The following is a 26,014-nucleotide window of genomic DNA, read 5'->3' as shown; positions in this document are numbered from 1 at the left end:
GTCTCACTACACCCCCCCTTCATAGGCCTATGGCAGCATATTTGGTCCTGCCGCCCCTCCATCATGATGGAGAAGTGGCCAGGTCAAATTTGAGTGAGTGGCATTGCGACCTGGTGCACAGGGTCACAGTGCCACTCAAATCTGCCACCCTAAGCAGCTGCCTAGTTTGGCTATAGCTAGAGTGTCTCCCTGATTGCAACTGCTTAAGCCACTGTACTGAGGATATCTGCTATCGTCCCCTTTCTGCCAGTTCTAGTATACCTGTTCACTTTAACCATTAGTGGGACACCTGGGGCTAGTGCTTATATGGCCTAGCAACTGAAGCACCTTTAACACTTGCCTCTAAGTCATGGTACACCTGGTGCACTGCCTTAGAGGTCTGGCATACCACAGCACTGAGCAGCTGTAATACTTGCACCTTGGTGAGGGGGGTTGGCTTGTTATGGCTGGTCCACCTGTCAGGTCTTGCATCATAACGAGTATTATTTATTATCTCTATTATCGTAGTGCCTAGGGACTCTACGATAGGCTCTGGGCCCTATTGTGGTCAGTCCTGTACAGATGAGTAACAAGGAGGACAGTCTCTGACCCAAGGAGCACGCCACCTACATGGCAGACAGGACAAAACAGGTGGACAAAACAGACAAATAGGCTGGGCATGGTCTGAGTTTGGTTCTATACATTGCAGCTTCTGTGCTGAACATTTTCAGAATGACTAGCAGTTGCATTCTGCCCTCAGAGTCCATGGAAATTGCACATGTGTATCTGAGAAGAGAATTTGTCCCAATATCCCCTGGGATGAGACACACTGAGATACACTTTCAGCATAAACTGTTGTAGTAATAAGGGAAGAGGGAGACATTGCTGCTGAATTAACGTAGAATCCCCTCGCTTTTGTAAGAATGTTATGTTGCCTGTGACTATCATTTAATGTACAGTGGGTTTTCTTATTCCTTTTTCAAGGTGATTCTGCATATTTCAGTCCATTGGCGGGATTAGGCTTTGGGTAAATCTGAAGTCCTCACTGCAGCTTGAGTGTTTTGCTAAACTTGGAGGGAGAATTGGTTCAGAAATGAAGGTTTGGTACAGAAATCAGTGAGAATGGTGAACTGCTTGACACATCATGTTTGCTAACTTCTTCTGATGTTCTTGTCACAGAATGAAGTGGTCCGGAACCTGACATTCACCCTCTGCCTGCTTACAACTGGCCACAAATTGCAATAAACTGGGAGCCAAATTGTGTCTGCACCGTGTAAAAGATCCTCAGCCAGAAACAGCCAAACAAGCCTTTGGTTGCCCATTGATGGAAATGTCTTATAATTCGACAGGAGAAAATGAATTCAATTCCCCCCAGAATTTAACTGTACCCAGCGCATCCACTCCAGCTGAGAACAGCATAAAGGAGCCTTGTACCACACCACTGAGCAATGATACTTTATATTCCAACACAAACAGCCCTTCAGATTCTTGTGTGAAACCTCTCTGCGATGCAGCATCCGAAAAGAAAAGCCAGTGCAACGAAGGAGTTAAATATGTCTCCTCCGAAGGAGTCAAGTGTGGGTGGGGGGCTTTCACGCCTGCTTGTTTACAGTTCTTCAACACACCTAAGGGCGTCTTGTTATTCCTCTGTGTGGCTTCTTTTTTGCAAGGGATGATAGTGAACGGCTTCATTAATACAGTCATCACCTCAATAGAACGGCGCTTTGACCTGCACAGCTACCAGAGCGGACTGATTGCAAGCTCTTATGACATAGCGGCATGTGGCTGCTTGACGTTTGTCAGTTACTTTGGGGGCAATGGGCATAAACCGCGGTGGCTGGGATGGGGAGTGCTCATTATGGGAGTCGGCTCCATTGTCTTTGCATTGCCCCACTTCACCACTAGCCAGTATGAAGTACACCTGCCAAAAGAGAACGGCATGTGCTCTTCCAACCAGAGCATGCCATGTGCGGAAAGCGTCTCGATCCTCTCAAACTACAGATTTGTCTTCATGCTCGGGCAGTTCCTGCATGGGATTGGAGCGACACCACTCTACACTCTTGGAGTGACCTATTTAGATGAAAACGTCAAGTCTAATTATTCCCCTGTGTATATTGGTAAGTCAAGTAGCCTACTGAGGAAAAGCCTTCTGTTCTCTTCAGTCATGTTGGCTGAAGAGAAATCAAATGCGTCTGTGCTGGCCCGGAATGTAAAGTGCTGGAGGAGCTCACCAGGGGTAATCCAAGTCATTTGTTCCAAATATCACAAGAGATGAAAATAGGAGAGGGGAAGCAACAGGCTGGAAGATTTTGAGTTTTCCCTCCAGTTATTTACAGGCAAGAAGAATGAGTTGCCTGAATATTACAGCAACTAGATTCATTACTTTAAATCTCCAGGTTCATCCCCCGCCCCTCTCCACCCCCATATATATCTGAACATTGCAGAGCTCTGACATCTGACCAAGTATATGAATTACAGGTCTGACCTCAGCTTGTACACTTAGAACACAATCCACTGGTTCTTTGTCCTTCCCCAAAGCATGCGATAATATCCTCAAGATCGCATTTCTCCTTTTAGTGCTACAGCATGAGAAGGGCATTGATAATAATAAAGATCCTCTTCTATGCATGGCTAATCATATGGCAACGGCAAAAGACCTCTAATATAAATTGGTGTGATAGGGAACATGTTCACTAAGGGCCTAATCTGGAGTCAATTGAAAGACTCCAGTTGGCTTTGGATAGACCTGTGGGCCTGAGCTGTAATACCGGAGGGCTGTGGAGATAGAGGAAGAAACCACAAGGGTCTGTTCAGGTCAGTGGTCCATGTCACTATTCTGATGGCAGTGATGGGTGGAGCAAAATATAGGCTCCAATCATGCAGTCACTACCATGCAAGTTGCTTGCCACGGTCAGTAGTGAGACAACAGGCGTATTCCCAGTTGCAAGCATTATGCCCAGTAGTCCGTGCTAACAGGATCAAGCCCTTGACTGGAAAATAATAAAAAAAGTTGACTCCAAATTACATAGTAGTTTTTCTGCTGAAACCAATTTAGGCTCCCATCTGACAAACACATGCACGTGCATTGCCTCCAAGGGTACTTGGACTAGTCCCAAATACATGATTGTCCATCTGCCTATGTCACAACCATGGGAGGAATAAATGGAAACGGTGTGACTCGGACTATACGCCCATGCAAGTCCGGGCGAACCAGGTCTGCGTGCCTGCTTCCTCTTTTGCTGGAGCATGTGGGGAGGGAGGGTCAGGAAGGAGGCAGACTCACAGTTCCTCCCTCTACTTACGGAGACAGTGTGCGGAGTGTCATGATTTGCTGCTGGTAAAGACGTGCAGGAAATTACTGACTTCCCTGAGTGACAGAAGCAGGGGGTGGATCTTGTTATTCTTTTTACCACCCAGAGAGCTTGTATTTAATAACAACCAATATATGTTCATCTAAATGTTACCTGGCACCGCTGTGAGAACCTGCTCTAAACTACAGCCAGCCAGGCTCTTCTGCCCCCTACAGTCCAGAATCCCGCCTTGCAAAATGAAGGAGGATCTTTGCTGGCTGCAGTCCATAGCCTCCACAGCACTGACCGTTGCCCCACAGCGGAAGGGAGCTGAGACACCAGAGCTGTGTGTGTGAGTCCAGAGCTGTAACTACCCATTTTAGCGCCCAGGGTGAGCAAGCGTATTTGCTGCCACTTTTTTTTTTCAGCATTTGTCCGGTCCATTTTTCCGCCCCTGCGGTTTTGCACCCGGGGCAGCTGTCCTGCTCACCTCACTGTGGTTACGGCCCTGTGTGAGGCACGCTTCCTTCCAGAGCTGCACTTGAGACCCTGGCACTTTCATACCACTCCCTTGCCCAGTGCCTACTGTCACCCTAGGATTTTTTGCACCGTTTCATTTGAGGGCTAGTTTAAAGAAAGAGCAGAGTCAGGGCTTTCAGTGAAATGCAAAGGATTCTGTAACACTGATTGTTTTCTTTTTCAGCTATTTTCTACACTGCTGCAATTCTTGGGCCCGCAGCAGGTTATCTGGTAGGAGGAATGTTTCTAAATATTTATACTCATATAGGCAAACAGTAAGTTGGTAAAAATAATCTTGTTCCTTTTCCTTTACGCTGTGCAGTTCCTTTAAAAAACTGAAATGAAACCTTTGAAGACGATGGGTAGTTTTCCATTTAAGTTGCTAAAGGGGTTTTGTCCAGCAGTGAATTTGTAAGTGGGCTGTGTGTGGGTATGAAACCAGAAAGATGGGTTTTCATTAATGGAAAAGAATGATTCACAAGCCTTATTTTTCTAAATCCATCAGCTTTGTGGTTTGTCATGTGCTGGAGCTGAGCTGTGGTGAGCAAGAGGATTTCTTGAATGAGTTCCCCTGTGTATGAAGCATGTCACCTTTTCCAGTATGCCTCACAATGATTCTGCAGTGCCACCTAGTCACTCTTTGGTTTACTGGGGGGAGTTTCTTTTTCATTTGCAGCAAATGAATGATCCTTGCAAAAGTGTTTTAAGCCTGGCCTGTCATTTTGCTGTGACATTTGGTAGATTAGTGGACAGGGTCATTTTGTTTTGTTGTTTCTTTCGGCAACGAGCCTTGTAGCAAAAGATTGATCTGCTATTGAACGCAGGCCTGGGTGACAAAAATAGAAATGAAAATGGAACCCGGAACGGATGAGAGCTCAGAGATAAATACAGTGTTAAACAACTCTGTTTTCAGGCTCATTGTCATGAATGATCCGTTATAGTTGCCAATAGGGCTGTGGGTCTGAAAGGAAGAATGGTCCAGTGGTTAGGGTGCTGGCCTAGAACTTGGGAAACCTGGAGTCAATTGCCTGCTCTGCCATGGCCTTCCTGTGTGACCTTGGGCACGTCACTTAGTCTCTTTGTGCCTCAGTTTCCCACCCATGGAATGAAGATGATAGTACTCCCCTATCTGACAGGGGTGTGGTCAGGATAAAGACATTAAAGATTATAAAGTGCTGAGATTAGAGTGGCCAGATGTCTCGATACTATCGGGACCATCCCAATATTAGGGGCTTTGTCTTATATAGGAAACTATACCCCCCCAAAGTGTCCTGATTTTTCACACTTGCTATCTGGTCACCCTAGCTGAGGTACTACAGTAGCAGGGGCCATATAAGTACCAATAACAAATTGTGTTGGCCAAGATGGTGGGGTGGCTTACAGTAGCAAGCTCACATTTGAGCATTAGCATAGGTAGCCATGTGTAAAAATATCTTCATATATTCATTCAGAAGCCTGCTTGTATGCACAAATCGTAGGGGCACCACATCAGAGCTCTGGTTGCAATGGTTTCAGTACCTCCAGCTCCCAGTTTTGCACCCAAAAGAAGCAGCCAGATTTTCAGCAGAGCTCAGCTCCCATTTCGGCATCTAAATGAAACAGGCAGATTTTCAGAAGTGCTCCCAGCCGCTCTTGTGGCCAAAGTGGTGGGTTCTCCATAGGTCTCAGTGGGACCTGTAGAGTGCTGGGCACGTTTGGAATTCAGCTCGTTTTGCTCAGCTGCCGAGACAAGAGCTGGGCTCTCTGGCAAATCCGACCTCAACTGCTGAGCGCTTTTGAGTTCATCTGATGTTATATTCTCAGCTACGTTTTGAGCTGTTTCCACACGCATTGATCAGATTTTCAGCTCTTTGGTTACATACAGAAAGGGGTGGAAAATGCTGCAGTACTTCACTTCCCCTTTGATTCCAATCATGAAACCCAAGCACTAAATTTACTCTGCTGCTCTCTCATGTGATAAGACACCCCGCTGGCAAACCGCGTAGGTGTTTGGAACATCTGAGCTTGGAGCGGCTTTGAAGCGGCAGCCCCAGAGGTTGTGTTGCCGATGGAACTCACCTGTGCCAGCCTTTGAATTTGCCTTTAGTTCGGAAGGATGATTTGTGCAGTTTGTTTGCGAATAAAGAGCCCTTTGGCAGAGTTTCTATTGCACAGTTAGATGAGGGTTCTGAATACTCAGGCTTGTTCAGCCTTTTGTACTGGGTTTTGTTATGATTGACTTGCAGGAGAATGCCAAGGGCTGACAGTACTTTTCACACTGCTATTGAGCACTGACTCCAGGCTGGGAACACCCAGCCACATGTCGTTTTTCTTGCCACAGTCCTTACTCAGCCGTACAGGAGAATATGGGGGATAAAGCCCTGTAATTCCCCTGCTCAGCCTTGGCCAGATTGTTATTGCAGGGACAGCAGGGGCTACTCAGCTGCTGGCAGTGAATGAGTAAGAAGCTCCGGGAGTGGGAGGAGCCCTAGTTCTGTTCCCCCCCCCCCCCCACAGAGTAGCTGTCTGGGCACAGGGAGGAGAGAAAGCTGTTCTGGGAAAAGGAGGGAAATATTGTATTCCAAGTTCCCCAGAGGAAGGAAAGCAGGGTGGAGCTGTGACTCTCTGGGTCTGCCCCTGGGACAGCACAGCTCCACACAGCCCCTTACCCAAGGCAGGCTGTAAAGTTAAAATGTAGCCCATAGTGAGGTTTTAATAGTAAAGATAAGTCTTCTCTAGTTCCTTACAGCACAGAGCCCCCTTGGACGGTGGTTTTATTTTTCAGTAAGAAGTAAAATCCAAGGACTAAAATCTGCTCTCAGATGCACCTGTATAAATCTGCTATCTCCATTGCCGCCAGGGGCATTACTTCAGATTTATACTAGTGTCAGGAAGAGCAGAATTTGGCTCCAAGTTTTCAGTTTGTCATGTGCACAAAATATACTTGGGGGCAGATTGCCCTCCGCCTTGTGCCAGTTTTACTTTGCTGACTTCACCTGCTACTCCTGATCCATGCCAGGGTTAGGGTGAAGAAGCCTCTAATGTTCCGTCCCAGTTAGGTAACTGCCTTCCCCCCTTTGTTCTTTTACAGAATGGATCTAACCCCAGATAATACTCTCTGGGTTGGGGCCTGGTGGATAGGATTCCTGGGTGCTGGAGCTGCTGCCCTTCTCACTGCCATTCCCATTCTGGGTTACCCTCGCCGGCTGCCAGGTATACGAAGAATGAAATCCTGAATAACTTCGGGTAAAACACTTGGGGATCTTCTTAATGGCGGACGGCTGCCGTGACTCATTAGCCTGTGTTTCAGTGGAGCTATTGCCTGAGCCTTGCTGCTGCTGTGATACAAACCTTGTTTCTCATTTCAGTGTCACAGAGTTGATACGTCTATGGATGAGGCCATGCAAATTGCTTTAGGTTGGAGCGGAAAGAACTTAATCATTAGATGTTAATTACTCCAGTGGGGCAGAACCCTGTTTCTTTGTTTTGTTACTAGTAGCCTGCTATTTATGCTGTCCTTTATGCCACCAACACTTGCATTCAGGCAGTTATCCTCAGCTTGTAAGCTATACATCTCTGCCTATACACGGGGAAGGAAAAGGATACAATTTCACCCAAGTATTTTGTTCCCCATTAAGGTCTTTTGTTTGCTTCTCTGTCCTCCCCTCCATCTCTGTCTTTTGTCTTTTGTTCTCATTTGCTGAACAGTTGAGATAATGTGACATTTTCTGCCTGTCCCGCAGATGTGCATAATACTTTGATTGTCATTAACACCTACGGGCTGACTCCTCCTATTTTGAGATATGCCTGACTAAATGTTGCCCTTCTGGATGAATGCCAATGAATGAGGAAACAATAGGCTGGGAAAAAAGTTCTTGTATTTTAAAGTGTAATTTATACATTGATTTCACATCTTCCATTTCACAGCCACCTGTCTTCCCAGTGTTTCGTTGTCTTTCTCTGTTCCGCCCCTTTATGCTTCTTATGAACGAGTAGAGAGAAAGTGGGATAAATGTGAGACAAAGGAATTGGAGAGAGGGAGGGCTTCAAAGGAATAAATTGGAGTCAAGCACCCAACTCCCATTAACTTTCCAAGCCTCTCTTTGTTGGGCTGGTTGGGAAATGGTAAAACGTTTGCACAAAAGTGTCCAATGGAAAAAATTTTGCAGGAAAAAAAAATCCTCTTTTACGTGGAAACATTTTTGTTGAGCATTTTCTGACTAGCTGAGTCATATTAGCATCAGGTTTATACTACGGTGCTTTTTTCCCTCATGAATTTGCTACTTGTGTGGCACATAAACCCTCCTCTCATATAGTCTCTATTTCCTACATCAATGTTTTCAGGATCCCAGCGCTACATCATCATGAGAGTCTCTGAGACTCATCAGATGAAAGATGGGAGCCAAGAAATGGCATCGGATCCCGCCTTTGGGAAAACAGTTAAAGACCTTCCACGGTGAGTACCTTTGCGTGTGCATGACATTCAGAGAGCTCTTACCAAAATTAGGGAAATGGCCCCAATTTCATCTGGCTTTCTACAATAATAATTGAAATACTTTGCAATACCTGGGGCTTGATCCTGAAGGATGCTACTGAAATCAGTTTGAGTTGATGACACTCTGCATCTTCCAAGATCAAGCCAATCGTCCCCAAAGCACTTTACAAACATTAATACTATAATGCTCCTGTACAGATCGGTATCATCAACTCCATTTTACAGATTCAATGGTAGAGCCAGGAATAAATCTAGGAACTTTAGTCACCAAATGCAGCTCCATAGTTGACATGGGGACAGTTTACATTCTTGGAACTGTTTGTGTTTCAGCCTTTGAAATAAACCCCAGTTCAACGATGGTCCAGTGCATACAGCATCACAGAGTGTTACAGCAAGTGTTACCTGTAAGATTGTTTTCATAAGCACAATTTTGTGCCCACAGAGACCCACGTACCATCCGGGATATGTGACATGGTGGGTTTTACAGCAGGTGGCTTAATACCAGTCACCACTGTAGGCTAAACCAGTGTTTCTCAACAACCGGTATGTGGACCGACACTGGTCCCTGAGGTCTCCCTGACACAGTTTAGGAAGGAGCAAGCTAGTCCCCGGTACCAAAAAGTTTGAGAAACACTGATCTAAACTACATGCACAGGCACTATCTTTTGATTCTTCCCCTTAAACTTGTATTATTGCTTATAAACTGCTCACTCTGCATCACTGCTCACTTGTTTATTGTCCAGTGTTTCCTCATCTTTGTCTTCTCTGAGCTTTTCTTATTTTCCTCTTATTTTAGTCCCATGTTGGCTTCCTCAGATGTCCCTATAATGTTCATCTTTGTTTCCTTTTCTTGCTCATAGCAAGTCAAATACAGTATCTCTGTTTCAAATCTATTTCCTGTTGTCCTAGTTTTATCTCGGTTTCCTTTCTGTTTTATTCCATTTCCTTTCTCCTCTGTCAATCAGCTTCTTTGTGTTTTTCCCTCTATTCTCTCCTTATGCAAAGTAGCCGGGGCAGAGTGCAGGACCAGGACTAGGACCAGTCTTCAGCTCTCTGTGTAGGCACACACACAGGTTATGTCTATACTATGGCCTAGGGGTGTAATTCCCCTGCTTGTGTACACATATACTCGCACTAGCTCTCATCAAGCTAGTGTGACTATAAAGAGCAGTATGGCCAAGGTAGCATGGGTAGCAGCAGTGGAGGCAGGGCTGAGCTGTGTCTCATCTGCTACTTCCCATGTTACCGCAGCTACACTGCTATTTATAGTCACAGTAGCTTGATGAGAGAATCACACCCTTAGCTCATAGTGTAAACGTAGCCGCACACACACACAGGCCAAAATCCAGTTTAATTGGAAATTGTTTTCTGGAAACGTAAAGCAGAAAATGTCAATGAACAATTGACCTAAATAAGATACAGGTAACATCTGATTACTGAGAGTCAGAATTTCTCTGTGCTGTTTTCAGTTAGCATTTAGCTGGAGGAGTGTGGGAGACAGAAAGGGCCATGATACCAATTGGCAATGTTTGGGAGTTACTGAATGATGCTATTGCACGTGACGTTTGAAGTTCTGTTTTAACTGAATGGACAGGAGTTGGATCTTGGAGAAATGCTCTGTGTTAGTTGTGATGCACTTTTTTTGTAGAAGCTGAGTATAACACCAGCAACTATATGTTTACTTCCTCAACCTCTCCAAGTATCATTCTTAGAGACAACTACAGGCGACAGGTTATACCCACACAATGCAAACCAAAATAATAGCTGCTGCAGAACCATAATCCTGTTGCTAAGGGTCATTTGTGAATTTTAGAATCATTAACTTCCTCTGCACATGAAAAGGAGGATTGAAACAGAGATGCACAGGAGAATTTACCTCATACAATAGCCAACTTTGATTGACTCTAAGCAACTATTCACACAGGGCAACACCAAAGCAGTTCACCAGGGGTTAAGTACGTTTTGTGAAGAATATTGCATTGAACCGATTTCCACCTTGTTATTAAATGAAATTCTTGACCGAGTGCCATTTTTGGAGGTCATGACTCGCCACACGGAAATTACATTCAAAAACTGCATTTAAATAATATTAAGGGAGCTGTATCTAAACTTCAGTGCTTCACACTCCACAGGCCTCACCGAAACAAAACTCTGATTGACCTCAGGGGAGCTTTACCTGAGTGAGGGCTGCAGGATCAGTTCATTGGCCTTGAACATTCCTTAATGTGCCTAGTCCCTGGAGAACATATGGCAAATAATTAGAGGTGGGCAAACCAGATCATATAAAGTAAGAGCCAGTCTAGACCTGAATGTATTTTTATGCATCTTAAAAAATGAGTCAGTTGTCCCTTTTATTAAAAAAAAAAAAACCCAACTGTACATGCTTCTGTGTTTTCTGGTTTGCTTTGAGAGAAGAGGAAATGCCCTAAAGGGAAGTTGTTTTAGAGGAATGGATCACATCTGTAAACGAGGCAGCTTTAGATGAATGGGCTGATGTGTCAGTTACAAGGGCAAAAGGCAGCTTAATTTTATAGGAGCACTGTTCCAGTTTTATGTTAATTAGGGGTGGGACTCTGGCACATTTACTCATGTTCTATAGAGTAAGAGGATTCCATTGAGATATGTGGAATTACCTGTAGAATAAGGTGCCACTCAATGAGGTCCAAGTAGCCTGACTCTGCTCCTGAGAAAGCACGTACTGCTTAATACATGATGCTATTCTCGCAGCCAGCAACCACCAAGAATGAAACCAATATGATGAAACAGTCGATCAGTGAATTGTGGCTTGATTCCTGGTTCAGAAAGGCTTCATAAAAGTAGCATTTTTTTTCTACTTCCCTCTGCCGATTTCTATCGCATATTCCACTTTAGTAGTGCACATGAAAAAGTCCACTGGTGTCAATCCAATAGAGATTTAAACAGAATATACAAGAGACACGCTTGATAAATAGTTTGCTGGGGCTGATCAGAGAAGGGGAGTTTTATACAAAGTTAATAAACATCTGTTTTATGAGGATTGCTCATTGGTATATCAGGCATGCACAATGTACTGATCTCCAAAACAAAGAGCTGAGGTCAATATTACATTCCTGCCTTTTGGATTACCTGCGGGGAGGAAGCGTTGATTTGCATCACAACTTTAACACTGTTTTAGCTTTGGAAAGGGAGGAAGTTCACTGCGTTTCATTTAGTGCTTTTTAACAATAATCCTTTCAAAAGATGAAAAAGTCCCCATGCCACATGCACTAAGATGATGTAAACATAAGTGTACCGTTTTTAAGTAGCATGTTATTGGCTTATTAAAATGTTAGTAGACTGTGAATGCTATGACAACCCATTGTCCCTATTCTGCACAGGTGAGTAGATCCTGCTCGTGGTCTCAGTGAAGTCAACTGACTTTTTGCATGAGTAAGGGCTACCCATATGGGTAAGCGTTGCGGGATCAGACTTTAATATATAGCAGGCCTTATCCCTGGGAAATGGTGAGTTTCCTCAGCTCCCAGTGAATTCAAGAATTGAGGACATCCAGGACTTCTCAGGAGTTGTGCAGCAGCTGCCCTGGATCCAAACCCATTAATATTTTGTATTGGGCACTACCTCTCAGGATCAGTCCCTACATGTGTTAGCAATAGAAGACGGGGTAGATCCTCCGATGGTGTCACTGGAACTACCTTGATTTACACCAGTTGAGGATCTGACGCATACACCTTCACTCTGCAGGCAAAAATAGCTCTCCTGTGATGGAATAACTACTGTCCTACTGTTCTATTTTCTCTTGAGCGTAGAAGATAGGAGCTATCACACAATATACACAATCAGCCATATGTTTTCTAGTCAAGAGATTAGTCATTACGCTTCCAAATAAAATGCAGTCATGCAGATTAATTTCTTCCATGTTACAGTTAAGGGAAATGATTGGGGAAAAAAATAAAAGGTCATCCATGGAAGAATATTCAAGGAATTAAACTGATTCTAACAGTTGGAGAGAACGGTTGCAATAGGGTCCTATGAAATTACATTATAGGAATTTACCATTTTTCTTTCTTTCTTTTCTTGATTGTTTGGGCGTAAAGAAATCATAGACGGCACAGTGGTAGTCACTCATAAATATCTAAATGCCCAAAACGTGTGATGCAGAGACCCCGCATTAGAACTGGCCAGAAAACAGAACTTCCCTCCCACTGAAAATGTTTCAATTTGTTAGGGGGAAAAAAATCTCAATTCAGGGCGAAAAGTGAATAATTTGAAATGTTTCATGGGATGAAAAATTCCATTTCAGGAGAATCAAAATGGAGGCTGAGCAACTCCCTGGTGCCCAACTCCACAGGCAGCCAGCTTTCCGAGGAGTAGGTAGCATGGAGTGGCTGCTGCTCAGGGAACCAGAGCAGACAGCCCTGGGAAGCAGCTGCCCCGGGAGTTCAGAAGCTGCGGAGGCTGGCTCACCTACCTGCCTGCCTGGTTTCCATCAAAAGTTTTGATGGAATCAATACACTCCCACATTGTGATTTCATTTAATCAGCATTTTCCAGCAGAAAAGAGTTCCATCCGAAATGTTTTGACCAGCTCCACTTATGTGACGTCTAGTTCCATGGCAGTAGTTTTGCCCCCATTCCACATTCTCTCCAAAGCAATAAGCAACTGTCAAGTGATTTTGACATAAAACACACATGCACATCATCTGTCTGTATGGAGAGCTCTGATGAGTCCATCACTCGCTGTCATTCCGGAGATAACCAGTATGTTCCAAATTGCTTTTGGCAGGACTTTTCATTACACATAACAGCCTCAGAGGGGAGCAATTGGAGTAGGCTAATAGAGTTACATGACAGAATTTCAAGCCAGTTAACAAAAGAAATCCCAGCCAAGCAGTGTAGATTTCCTAATTCAATATCCCAGATAGAGGAGGAGAACTGAGACTATCAAGCAAGCCTGGGGCTTTTTCTGTATCCAACAGAAGGATCACTGCTGAATCATCTTTCTGCATAAATATGGCACATGGCAAATTGTCCGGAATGTCTGCTTTCCCCTAATAAATTCCAGTTATTTGCTAAACATACTAGTTAAACTTAAATTGTGACCCACTTTGTCTGGCCTGTGGTGATTGCTGCTTTACAGTAGGACGATAAGGTCTTTATGAAAGTACTTAGAGCAGGAAATAAACGTATTAGGTTTGCATTGTAGAATAGTAAATGTGTGACACACAGGAGTGCTGGTATGAGACACAGCTTTATTTCCTGACCCCAGTCACCTGGTCCGGATCAGGGTTACAAAGATTAAGATCACTGCTTACTGGTATAATTCCCATAAACTGTAATGAGAATTGATTGTATTCAGCAGCTAGCAGAATCAGGATCTAACAGGGTATTTATTGATATGTTGTCCTTCAATTCTGACCCAATTCTGAAAGGTGCTGAGCACCCTCAGATTGTATTGCCCTGAATGGGAATTGAGGGCACTCAACGCCTTGTAGACACAAGCCCCGAATTTTCAAAACTCACCATCTAAATTGCACCCACAGGATTTGTGATTTCACCATTTGTGTCTGCAAGACCCACGTTATTTTGTACCTGTGATGTCAATGACTGCACATGCGACACCCGTTGTGCATATGCAGGTCCCTGTTTACTTATGTAAATATCAGCTAGGTGGGCACAACAGATGCATTCGCAAAGTCTGCAGGTGCAATCCAGGTATTCACTTTGGAAAATCATCATTCTACATGGATAGGCAAGTGGAAAAAATATTGAGAGGAGACTGCTGACAGGGGATGCTACCCAACAACGTTCATCCAATAGTCCCCACCCTGAGTAGGTGGAGAGGGAGTGGTCAGAGAGGGGTGCGGCTCCTTCGCGCCATGGCTGAATCAGCATGAGGAGAGAAGCATGCTGCATTTTTAAAGAGCTGCATCAACTATTTCCTTTCTTTTTTCTTCCAATGAAAGGTGGGGCAGCTGGGTACCACCCTTATGCAAGGATGAGCCTAAAGACCCCCCTCTAGCCCTTTAGATTCAGAGAGACAATAACAAAGTAAAACTGCACCACCCAATGCAATTGCATCATATTTGTCTTTTCTGTATGCCTCTTGGACTCGACAGATCATTATTGCTGCTTCTGAAGAACCCTACCTTCATCTTCCTCTGTTTAGCTGGAGCAACTGAAGCCACGCTCATTGCGGGAATGTCTACTTTTGGACCCAAGTTCCTTGAGTCACAGTATAGTTTAAGTGCCTCTGAAGCTGCTACCTTGTTTGGTAAGAAAAGAGATTTTCAATAATGTCCATGTAAATTTTATATTGTCTAAAAATACTAAAATCTCATGATCAAGGAGATGATCTCTTTTATCACAGAGTCAAATGCAATACAGACCCTATGCGGTAATTACACTGTGTGTATCATGTAAAATGTGGCTGCAATCTGAGGCTAGGTCTATACAACCCGCCTGAATCGGCGGCTAGAAATCGACCTCTCGGGGATCGATTTATCACGTCCCATCGGGACACGACAATCGATCCCCAAATCGGCGCTCTTACTCCACCAGCGGAGGTGGGAGTAAGCGCCGCCGACAGAAAGCCGCAGAAGTCGATTTTGCCGCCGTCCTCACAACGGGGTAAGTCGGCTGCGATACGTCGAATTCAGCTACGCTATTCACGTAGCTGAATTTGCGTATCTTAAATCGACTCCCCCCTGTAGTGTAGATGTACCCTTAGATATAAATGGCTCTTTCCGACCCAGCAGACCTGCACCGTGTGTATAGTCAGTGTTATAGCTACTAACTTTAGTGGGAAATGTTTTTCCAACTTTTACACCAGTTGGTCCTGCCAAACCAACACGCACTGAGCTGGGGTTTGTTGCTTTTTGTGCACCATCAAGAGAACTGTCAATAGTGGTATCTAAGTATTTACTCAAGTGCAAATGAGGAGAGCATCTGAGCTGCAGAACCTGTATTACTGGTAACATACAGCTGGAAAGAACCCAGCTTCACTCTCAGACCCCAGGCTGAGTTTGCAGGCCAACCAATTAGAAAAAAAAATATGTGTGTGTATATATATATATATATATATATATACACATATACACATAGGTTAATACCTTTAAATTGGAAAACTGAGCAAATTTGATCTGAATTCAGTGGGATACAATAAACATGCTATTCTTGGAGAGTCATTTTTCAGGGCAGAACTGCACTATATGCAGAAAATATTTCTTTATTTTCTCAGATTTTCCCAGAGCTGCTACTGAAGGCAGAAGGTTTCTTTTCTTTTCTTTTCTTTTCTTTTCTTTTCTTTTCTTTTCTTTTCTTTTCTTTTCTTTTCAAGTCCTATAAATTCCTATCAAGAAACAATCATAGGCCAGTGGCACAGAAGGAGTTACAATTGTGCCAACTCCATAGTGTATTTATTCAGACAAATAGAAACTCCCTTCCTGATATTTATAGGTTTGGTTTTTTCCCCCTAGGTTATCTTGTTGTGCCAGCGGGGGGAGGAGGCACATTCCTGGGAGGATTCATCGTGAATAAGTTTAAGCTTCGCTGTTCCGGAATCATCAAATTGTGTTTACTTTGCACAGTGACAAGTCTCCTGGCTGTTTTCATATTTTTCATTCATTGCCCTAACATGCCTATGGCGGGAGTAACGCATATGTACAACCGAAGGTAATAATAATGATCACAGTTCCTGTCAGTCGTGTGTTGTGATGGTACAGAAACACAAGGATAAACCTGAGTAATCAACACTGAGATTAATATTAATGCACTACAGAATAATGTCGCTGCATGGTTGCAAAGCCAACCTTATAGGCATGTTCCAAGTGTATGACTACACACAGCCTAGCACCTTCCAGCAGCCCACTACCTTAGCATCCCCTCTCACACACCCCTGTGCCCTCCTTCTCCTCTTAGGTCTGATCTACACTTGGGGGTGGGAGGGTTGATCTAAGTTAAGCAACTTCAGCTATGTGAATAAAGTAGCTGAAATCGAGGTACTTAGATCTACTCACTGCAGTGTCTTCACTGTGATGAGTCGACTGCTGCCGCTCCCCCGTCAACTCCGCCCGCGCCTCTCACTCCGGGTGGAGTACTGGAGTCGACAGGAGAGCGCTCGGCGGTCAATTTATCGCGTCTAGGCTAGACGCAATAAATCGTTTCCCGCTGGATCGATCGCTGCCCATCGATCCAGCGGGTAATGTAAACAAGCCCTTATTCCACCCCACCCAGCCCTGGAAGATATGGTTAAAGGAACATCTGCTGACTAATCCACTATTTCCTTTAGCATCTTACTGGAAAGCAGCCTAAACCTGACAGCAGCGTGCAACACTGAATGTGACTGTCTAAGGGAGATCTACAGTCCAGTCTGTGGAAGTGATGACATCATGTATTACTCTGCCTGCTATGCAGGGTGCAAAAAAAAGGCAATCCTCGATAGTGGCAAGACGGTATGGTTTGAAGAACCCAGGTGTTATCAAAGAACATTAGTTAGCACATCCGCCTTCATAAATTCTGGCCAGCATTGATGAAGTTACATTAAGTTTATTCAGGTTTTGAGTTTTGCTTTAAAGCTGATATAAACTGTAGAAGGACCCCCTGTGAATACGTAGCATTTGTGAGCGTTGGGCACCAACTGAGATGCAAGTACTCTGGTTATGCTTCTCTGCTCTGCACTGTCCTAGTCCTGCTGTTCCATTTTGGAGTTTGAAGTTCCAAATGTTATTATTAGGAGTCTAGACTCCATGCAATGGGTCAGATTCTGCTCTCAGCTGCACTGATGTAAATCCTGCATAACTCATAGATTCATAGATTTTACATCCAGAAGGGACCACCATGATCATCTAGTCTGACCTCCTGCACATCGCAGGCCACAGAACCTCCCCCACCCATGCGTGTAATAGACCCCCAACCTATGGCTGAGTTACTGAAGCCCTCACATCATGATTTAAAGAACAGAGAATCCACCATTTACTCTAGTTCAAACCCACTTGTGCCCCGTGCTCCCTCGCTGCAGAGGAAGGCTAAACCCCCCCAGGGTGTCTGCCAATCTGACTTGGGGGAAATTCCTTCCTGACTGCAAATATGGTGATCAGTTAGCTCCTGAACATGTTGGCAAGACCCACCTGGGAAAGAATTCACTGTAGTAACTCAGAACCCTCTCCATCTGGTGTCCCATCTCCTACAGAGGTTGGAGATATTTGCTACTAGCAGTTGCAGATGGACCACATGCCACTGTAGGCAGTTTCATCATACCATCCCCTCCATACATTTATCAAGCTCAGTCTTGAAACCAGTTAAGTTTTTTGCCCCCACTGGTCCCCTTGGAAGGCTGTGCCAGAACTTCATTCCTCTGATGGTCAGAAATCTTCATCTAATTTCAAGCCTATATTTGTTGATAACTGAACTGAGCTCTGAATGTACACGGGTAGAACTGGGAACTGAATTTGTCCCATTGTGTGCACATAATTCCCATTCTCAGAGCAAAGTTTGTCCCATTGTGTGCTCTTAATCCCCTGTTAGTATTTTGTGCACATAGGGGTCAGTATGTGGGAGGGTGTTCACGCTATGCAATAACTAATGTTTCCAGAGTTCAGAGCAGTCTTGTGAAGTTCATTGCCACCCGACCTGATAATATCTGCACTGGAAACTGGCATAATTCTTGACCCTGCTGTGGTTGCCTAATTCTGCTCCAAGAGCAAAACCCAGCTGTAAAAACAGCTGATCTGACCATGTGCAATTCTAGTTATGGCCCAAATGATGCCTATAGAAACACTGTCTCTTTGGGAAATTGACAAGGTGTTTGTTTCCCAGGTTTACTATGAATGTAGCTGTGTCCTGGAGAATGATCCCAGTGGTTCTGCCCAAGCGATTCCAGGGAAATGCACTTCCTCCTGTGAGAGAACTCTCCTGCTGCTTTTCATGTTTTTTGTGATTTTCTTTACATTCCTATGCAGTATTCCGGCGCTGACCGCAACTCTACGGTAAGCAGCGGAACCTTCTCTTTACCGTACAAAGCTCCCGTTTCAGCAGGAAGTAATTGAATGCAAACTTTTTCATTTTATCCTAGTAATTGTGATACAGGGCCTGATGAAAATGGCCCAGTTTTCAGGGTGTTGAAGATATCGAGCGTGATTCTCCATTCAGTCCAGTTGTGAGCACAATTGAGCACTTGCGCCTGTATGTAGTTCATTTGTGCCCTCAGTGAGGTAGTTAGATGTGCAAATATCCAGATTTGCCCTCACAATTCCCAAAAGTGTGGACACAAATTTTGCTGGTGCACATTATGTCCACAAAAAGGGAGAATGAGCCTCATTCTGGCTGAAAATATATCCCTTTATCATCAGAGTACACTGTTTGATGGTATTATGGGGTGTGGAGAGGCTCTTCTCTTTGGTGCTGGTGAGCTGCTACTACTGCATGTCAACATTTTAAAATTCGAACTTTGTGTACTCTAGGTGCGTCTCCGACCAACAGAGATCATTTGCACTAGGAATCCAGTGGATTGTAGTAAGAACTCTAGGTATAGTATGGAGTGAATGTGTATGTCTTTCCTATTGTATTTGTAAAACACTTATCGCAGGAGTGTCCATGGGCCAAATACAGATAGTTTAAGGGCAGGGGAATGGGGATACGTGATGTTTGAGTGGAGGATGTTTTCTCTCACCTACCTACACTATTCATAAACATCCAATCCTGTTTGCATGTAATTTGCAAACAGGAAATAAAAGAGCTAAATTTTGCAGCTAGATTGTTCACTGTGAATAGCTCACCCAGCTCTAGAGATAACTTAATACAGAACAGCAAAGCTTCATACAATATCATACAATAGCTTGAGTTTAGTAAATTCAGGGCGCCAGGCAGGACACCAAAAGTTCCTGGGGGTCCTGGTGGGGATGCAGATTTGAACTCTTACCAAGTGTCATGTGCTGAAGTGAGATCTCTTGTTAACCATGTAAGCTGGCTGTTGGACAGAAAACTAAAACTCCCATAACATGTTTCCAAAGGAGTAAACAATAGCAGTGGGCAACTGCTCATTCCAAGAAGAAAATGGGCTGTGTTGTCCAAGGCCCTGGATAACTACATAAGTCATTGCTGAGTTCATAGGCTGGGGTTTTCAAAGGAGCTGATGGGCATTAGTCACCCAACTCAGTAGGGCTTGGGTGCCTAACTCCTTTAGGCTTTTTTGGAAATTCCAGCCATACAGGTTGCAGTGTAGCTTACTCAGTCATTGTACCTGCAAACCCCGACACATTGTTTCGAAAGTGCTTTGGGCTACCTTGAGGATGATAGATACAAGTTATATCAACTGATGTTCCATTCTGTCTTCATGCAGGAGCCATTCCCGGTCCTATTGCCTTTGGCTCAATGATTGATCTATCATGTCTGGTGTGGCAGGACCAGTGTGGAGAACAAGGTTCTTGCTACGTTTACCAGAACTCCGCCATGAGCCGTTACACTCTGGTTGCTGGAATTGTCTACAAGGTGATGCCCAGTTACTATTTCACTTTCACATCTCCTAGCCTGTGCTTTTTGCTGATGACTGGTTAGATGAGCAGTGCCAACTGTGGCAGAATTTTGGAAACCTCTGGTATGCTGTTCTGATCACAGCACGAATCCTATCTTCATGCAACTTTGGTGTGAAAACACAGCAAAGTGTTTGTCCCTACATGCAAATATTCCATTTATGATTCACAATTTAACAACTCTCTGGGTACCATCATTCTCCTGACTTCATATTATTTTCCAAGCTAAATGTTTTTCCTCTAAAATTTTAGGGGGAAGACTCCACAAAACCCACATTTTATTAAAATCACTCACTCTAGAAGTGGAGTTGAGTATATAAATGCAGTCTGTTAGTTAGTGTGTCTCAGGTCACTCTGCTCATGCTGTAAAGAAGAGTTAATAGCCATTCTCTGATCACTGCTCGAAAATGTCAAGAGGGTGAATGTTTCATTATTTATGAGCAGAAAGCATTGTTTTAGCTCTGTCCAAATTGGCACCTAGCTTGCAGGTCACAATAGGAATCAGCAGCTGTGGTGAGAAGGTATGTGTATAGCAATGCTAGTATACATGGCAAAATACTATAGGTCAGATCCTCAGCTGCTCTAAATCCATGTAGCTCAGAGCAATGTGGTTCCAGGTGTTTTAAATGGCTGGAGCATTCCTCTAAGGTCCCAGTGCCCTACTGTCATGGAGTCAGGTGATCAGAGAATCTAGCCCCTGCTACATGCAGTTCCTGGGCATGCAGGGTTGTACACTCCCCAATCCAGTCTTCCCACAGCTACTCAGCAAACATACCTATTGGTGACAATGAGGCCTTCGAAGCCATGGAATTGCCCCTTGATGTATTCACAATCTCGCAAGCTGGGAACTTGAATCATACATAATTGTCAAGAACAAGGTAAAGAGCAGACCTGCCCCCCCCCCCCATCCAAACAGTCCTTCATTTAAAAACAAATCCCAGCTGCAAGAAAACCAGTTTGTTTCCAAAATAATGGCACGGTTCTAGCCACGGTCCTTTTTACATACAGGGTTTGATGCTATGTGATGATAGGTCATGCCTGCAAAGTTCAGCTTCAGAGCTGAACTTTCCTGAAGCTGCAGTGGTTAAAATGGAGGGTTTGGGGTCAGTCTGTTAGAAAGATGACAATGGGAGGCCATGTGTGAAGTTTATAGGTGATCTTCATCATCGTCAGGGATTGTTTGATGTGGATGAATCCCCCTCCATAATACTAATGGGTAGTCACTACCCCCTACAGCATAGTACAGTGTCGGTCTAAAAAGTATGACCATAAATTGTGTGTGTAATGGCATGAACTTTTACTTGTAATTTGCATCATGCTAAGCACTACTCACCATGGTACCAAGAGCTTCTAAAATAAGGCTTTCGGGCCTCACCCTTATGCAGTCTTGCTTTGCTGCCTCTACATTCAAGGGAACTATGCAGATTAACTGGCTGCTTACTGAGGTTTCATACGCATTTCTAAAAAGTAGGCGTGCACACCTGCTCATAATCAACTGGAGCATATTCCCAGAGCCACATACTAATATATTTTCCCAGCTAATCTCTTCCTTGTCTTTATAATCCAGCCAAATCCTCCTGCACAGCTCACCTGCATGTCAGATTGTCTTTATGACTCCCTCGTAACATATTCAAACTCTTTGAATCTGGATCTGGGAAGCCTGGAGGGAGCTACTCAGCCGCTGTTAATTGACGTAGCTCCATTGGCACTAGCAACACCACTGACTTCACGGTTGCTATGCTGATTTACATCAGTTGAGGATCTGGCCCTGGGTTTTTAAATAAGTTAGAGTCATGCTGGGTATTAAAAGTGGCTCTACCAGTAACAGGGGATGTCTTGATGATTACAGGTGGTTGGAACAGTCTTCTTCCTGCTGGCCTGTTTCCTTTACAAACCGCCTCCCCCAGAATCCCTACCAGGGAGCTCAGCTGCTTCGGAAAATGGGAACTGTGTCCTCCAAGAGAACAAATCATCTCTCCAGACCCAAGCTGCTGACTAGCACTGTAAATACTGCAAGGGACTTTCTCAGCCTCAGACATACCATGTCAAGATATTGTTCTATTCCTGTTTTTATGATTACTATTATTATTACTATTGCTTTACACTTTTGTGTTTCTATTTAAAGAAGGATATTTGAAGTAAGTTCTGGTTTGGCATAACATTTTCTGAATGGCAGAAGCACATGAGAGGATCTGTGCATTGATGCCATATGAGGATCTGTGCATTGGTGCTAGACACTGTTATTTTACTCACTGGTATCTTTATAGCACTTCTATAACAAACCTGAACCACACTAAAGGGTACCACTGTGGGACAAAGTCTCAGCTGGTGTAAACTGTTGGATTATTTGTGGTCCTTGAGCTATTGTGCTGTTTGACACAGAAATACATAAGATATGGATCTATGCAATGTTTTGTTTATTCTGCTCTGTAAAGACATTGTTTTTAAGTACGCAGAAAAATCAGAACTAATTTAATTTTTCTTAGACTGCTAGTTTAAAGAGAAACCTAACATAGCGACAGACTTTATTGTATGAAGCTAATGAAAAGATCACCCAGATTCTCAGCTGATGTAACTAGACATAGCTCTGATTTCAGTGGCGCTATGCTGATTTGCACCAGAGGATGATCTGATCCATTGTTTGCAAATAAACTGGGCCACATTTTCAAAAATGCCCTTTAAATATGCACTGCAGTATTAACCGTATGTTGTTGGCAAGACCAAGCAATGGATTATCGGCATCTAATGGCCAGATTTCTGGGTGGCTGTCTCACCCGCACCCACGAAATCAGGCAGGTGTCAAAATCTTATTTGGCTCTTCAAATGGTTGCACAAGCAAAAAATACAGGTAACAATTCAGCACTTGGATTGAGGCCCCTCTGAAGATGCAGGCCCCTGAAGTCCTTACCCTGCATAAAACTGTAGTGAAGAATTCTAGGACAATCACTAACGAGCTGTTTAATCAACATGTAATGGTCACTACAAAATATTTAGAAAGATTTTGTAGCTACTTTGTATATTTTTTTATATTTATGTTTTTGTAAAAGGGTAAAGAAGGTTGAAAAGCTGTTTATAGTTTTTCGCAAAGGACCAAACTTTCCCGAGCACAGCCGTCACCATTAAACACGGCCATATACCATGCCTGGTGTTTCCCATTCTACTGAGGGTGATACTGTGGTGGAGATACGGGGTTGAAGTAAAATGTCCATTCTTTCCTTGACACTCACTTGGAATGGGCTCTGAATAAGAGTTCCTCTGCCATCCGTGAATCCTCCTCCTCCACCAAGGCCATGGATTTACTATGCAGAAGCAGCCATTAAAAGGCCCATATTTACCAACCGTTGTCACACCGCAGTGTCTAGGGATGTCTACACAGCATTTTGGAGCAAACCTCTCAGCCTCAGGCTAGCCGCACTATTGCTCTACAAATAGCTGTATAGTAAACCACACATTGCAGTTGTGGCACGGGCTGGAGCTTGGGCTCTGAATCCCCCAGCCCCAGCCGCAACTTCAGCAGCTTCAGCCCGAGCTGCAAGTTTAAAGCACTGTCTATACCGCAACTTTTAGAGCCATTGATCTGGGCTGAAAGGCTCACTCCAAAATGCCGTGTACACCTACCGTGAGAGAGAATAGCTAGTATTGGGAAACACTGCAATGTCTCTGGTATCATAGCATGGTAACTACTGCTGAACACCGACATTCTGGAAGGCATCCCTGGTCAGTAGCTCTGGGTAGTCATGGACCCATTGGTAGTGCCTGCCCAGAATAAACCCCTATGCACTGGTGTATACAGAGCCCTTGCAGTATTCTGGGTGTGGTGTCCCTCTCTCTGCTGCTTGACACCCACTCCCCATCTTACACACCTGTGGGGGTTTAAGGGGAATGACTAGGCCCAAAGAGATTAACCTTGACCAATAGTAAATGGTTCTTCATGCCCGTCAACAGTTTTCTCAGGCACTTATGAGCAAGACAACCACTATCTACAGGAGTCTGCCACTCCAGTACACTAGAAACAAGAAACTCTTCCCAATACTTTGGGTACAAGCAGTAGCCTGGTGAGTTGCATGACGTAATTTGGGGAAAATATTTTGTGCATAATGTACTTATGATGTTAGAAGTGTTTATAAATATGATATGCTTTAGTGGTGTTTATAAAATGAAATTTGTTTGAATTTATCATTTCAAGAGCAAAAGAATAGTGGTGTTTTATGATGTTAACGTGGGACTGAAAATCCTTGATTTTAATTAAATAGCAAAAAAAAAACCTGTTCCTATTAGGGCAACATTTGTATATAAAAAATATGTACGTGCACATGGTATCTGAAAGGACATTTCCCCATCTCATGTGAAGTATTGTATTCCTATGATTTCACAGAAATATAAGCAATATTTAACAGGTCCTTTGTGTGTGGCTTGATCAGCTTCATTTAATTCTGAATGGTGCTTTTGAGGCAAATGGAATGAATTAGCTTAGCCATACTATAATGTAGTCACAACTGGAAAAGTTGGGGCATAGACACCTGCACCTCTCAATGAAACCAGTGAGAACTGTGGTGCTAAGCAACTCTCTGGACACAATACTTTTTAGTGCCAGATAGCTCTTTGAATTGTGATTGAAGTTTTGATACACCACCGCTTTGGTTCTCTTTTTAACTACTAACACTTTCTTCCTGCGCTCATGGAGGAAGGTTACACAAGTGGGAGTAAGGGAATGGTTGGGGTTAGGGAATGTGATCCAACACAGATCGAAGACAATGGAAAGCCTCCTGTTGACTTAATTGGGCATTGGACCTGGATCAAGATAAGCAGACACCTAAGAGGAGCTATCTGATTCTGTTTCAGAGAAGGTCCATTCTGCCACTAGACTTCTTCCATCTGTCTAGTACCTTTGGGGAAAAAGAACACTATGAGGCCAGCTCGGGTTAGTGGGCTTTTATGGAGAGAAGACTTGGTGACATGGGAATTGGATTTCCTGAACTTCTTAGGATTCATCTTACAATACTGAGCTCAGAACACAACTAGGTTTCTTGGTACTGCTCATCACTAGTTGAGATAACGTGGAAGGACAACAGCAATTCCTAAAATCAAAATGTATGGAAAAATCTAAGACCCTGGGACAACCTTAGGTCAAGGACAAGGGTGGCAAACAAGAGCCTTGGATCTTTGTGGGAAAAGGAGGATAGGGCAGAGTGTGAGCACAACCAAACGAAACAGAATGTCAGTGTGCTTTTGCTCTGAGGAGAGATTTCTCTTCTGCGCTCAGCCCAGTTGGGACTCATTTCATTTTCTTTTCCTTGTGCCAACCTGAATGCAATGATAGGTTTATTTTTAGAAAACAAAACAGTTTTTTTTCTTGTGCCAAGTGCATTAGTGTCAAATATCGAGGGACACATCATCAGCTGGCGTAAAGTGAGGTAGCACCAGCAGAGTCAATCGAGCTACGGCACTTCTTCATTCTCTGGGGACCCGGCCCTGATTCTGCATAAGCAGGACCAGTCGCCTTGCAAGGGCAAAACAAGAGGTCTTTGGTTATCAGAGAAGAACAAAATGAGCAAGATCAGAACCTCACTTTCCCCCCAGTGAATTGTTTTAGGACCTGATCTTGAAATTGGAGCTGTACACACACAGCTCTGGGTCTACGAGGAGCTGCACTGACGTCAGCAGTGCTCCATGTGAGTGCAAAGGTCATCGAGCATTGATTCAACTGCAGGATCAGGGCCTTCATTAACAATTACCACCTGCTAGGCCGAATTTTGACTCTTGCTCTTTCTTTTGTTCTTCTTGATTACGAGGACAAATAACAGCTTTGTTGGGCTTGACAGCCCTCTCCAGGTTCTTGGATGTTTAAAGCATGGCATTGGTGAACCACAGTGTACAGTACAGCTACATTAAGAGATACAAAGGCAATCAGATTGCAAATGTCTTTACATTCATTATGTATATGTGTAATATAAACGCCTGCATTGTTTTTGTATTGGTGCATTGAAATAAAATATTAAATTAAAATGGCTTTCCATTTATTTTTGAAGATCTAGTGCTGATTTTCTGGCAGGCCTTCAGCTGTTTCCGTATTTTGGCTACCGTTAAATTATGGCACGTTATACTTGGCTCAGCAGGCTCCCAAACTATGGTATTCCATAATTACATTTGTCATGGCTTCAAATGAGACTAACTACATGTCAAGTCCCTTTTATTCTTGTATCAATAAAATATTTTACTAGATCAATCGGGTTTCCTTCTCCAGGCTCT

At 43.8% G+C, this 26,014-nt stretch overlaps 1 protein-coding gene across 4 annotated transcripts in view; it reads left to right on the top strand.

The window, feature by feature from the left end:
* SLCO4A1 (solute carrier organic anion transporter family member 4A1) overlaps positions 1–25,771 on the top strand; it is a 48,276-nt gene extending 22,505 nt beyond the window's left edge. For 2 of the 4 annotated variants that reach the window (XM_034787174.1, XM_034787176.1), the window contains 11 exons: positions 1,159–2,096; positions 3,973–4,063; positions 6,859–6,980; positions 8,112–8,223; positions 14,357–14,511; positions 15,716–15,911; positions 16,528–16,690; positions 18,054–18,223; positions 18,698–18,762; positions 19,576–19,724; positions 21,615–25,771. In XM_034787174.1, the coding sequence (XP_034643065.1) occupies positions 1,304–2,096; positions 3,973–4,063; positions 6,859–6,980; positions 8,112–8,223; positions 14,357–14,511; positions 15,716–15,911; positions 16,528–16,690; positions 18,054–18,223; positions 18,698–18,762; positions 19,576–19,724; positions 21,615–21,764 (2,166 nt within the window). In that variant the 5' untranslated portion in view covers positions 1,159–1,303 and the 3' untranslated portion in view covers positions 21,765–25,771. Of the gene's footprint in view, positions 1–1,158; positions 2,097–2,382; positions 3,661–3,972; positions 4,064–6,858; positions 6,981–8,111; positions 8,224–14,356; positions 14,512–15,715; positions 15,912–16,527; positions 16,691–18,053; positions 18,224–18,697; positions 18,763–19,575; positions 19,725–21,614 lie in introns of those variants that run through there. The other 2 variants (XM_034787178.1, XM_034787177.1) reach the window with 2 other exon arrangements.
* Positions 25,772–26,014: the final 243 nt, after the last annotated feature.

Source organism: Trachemys scripta, chromosome 12, assembly GCF_013100865.1.
Source record: "Trachemys scripta elegans isolate TJP31775 chromosome 12, CAS_Tse_1.0, whole genome shotgun sequence".
NCBI classification, from domain to species: domain Eukaryota; kingdom Metazoa; phylum Chordata; order Testudines; family Emydidae; genus Trachemys; species Trachemys scripta.
The sequence above is the reverse complement of the archived record's forward strand: the minus strand, read 5'-3'. Positions and strand labels throughout refer to the sequence as shown.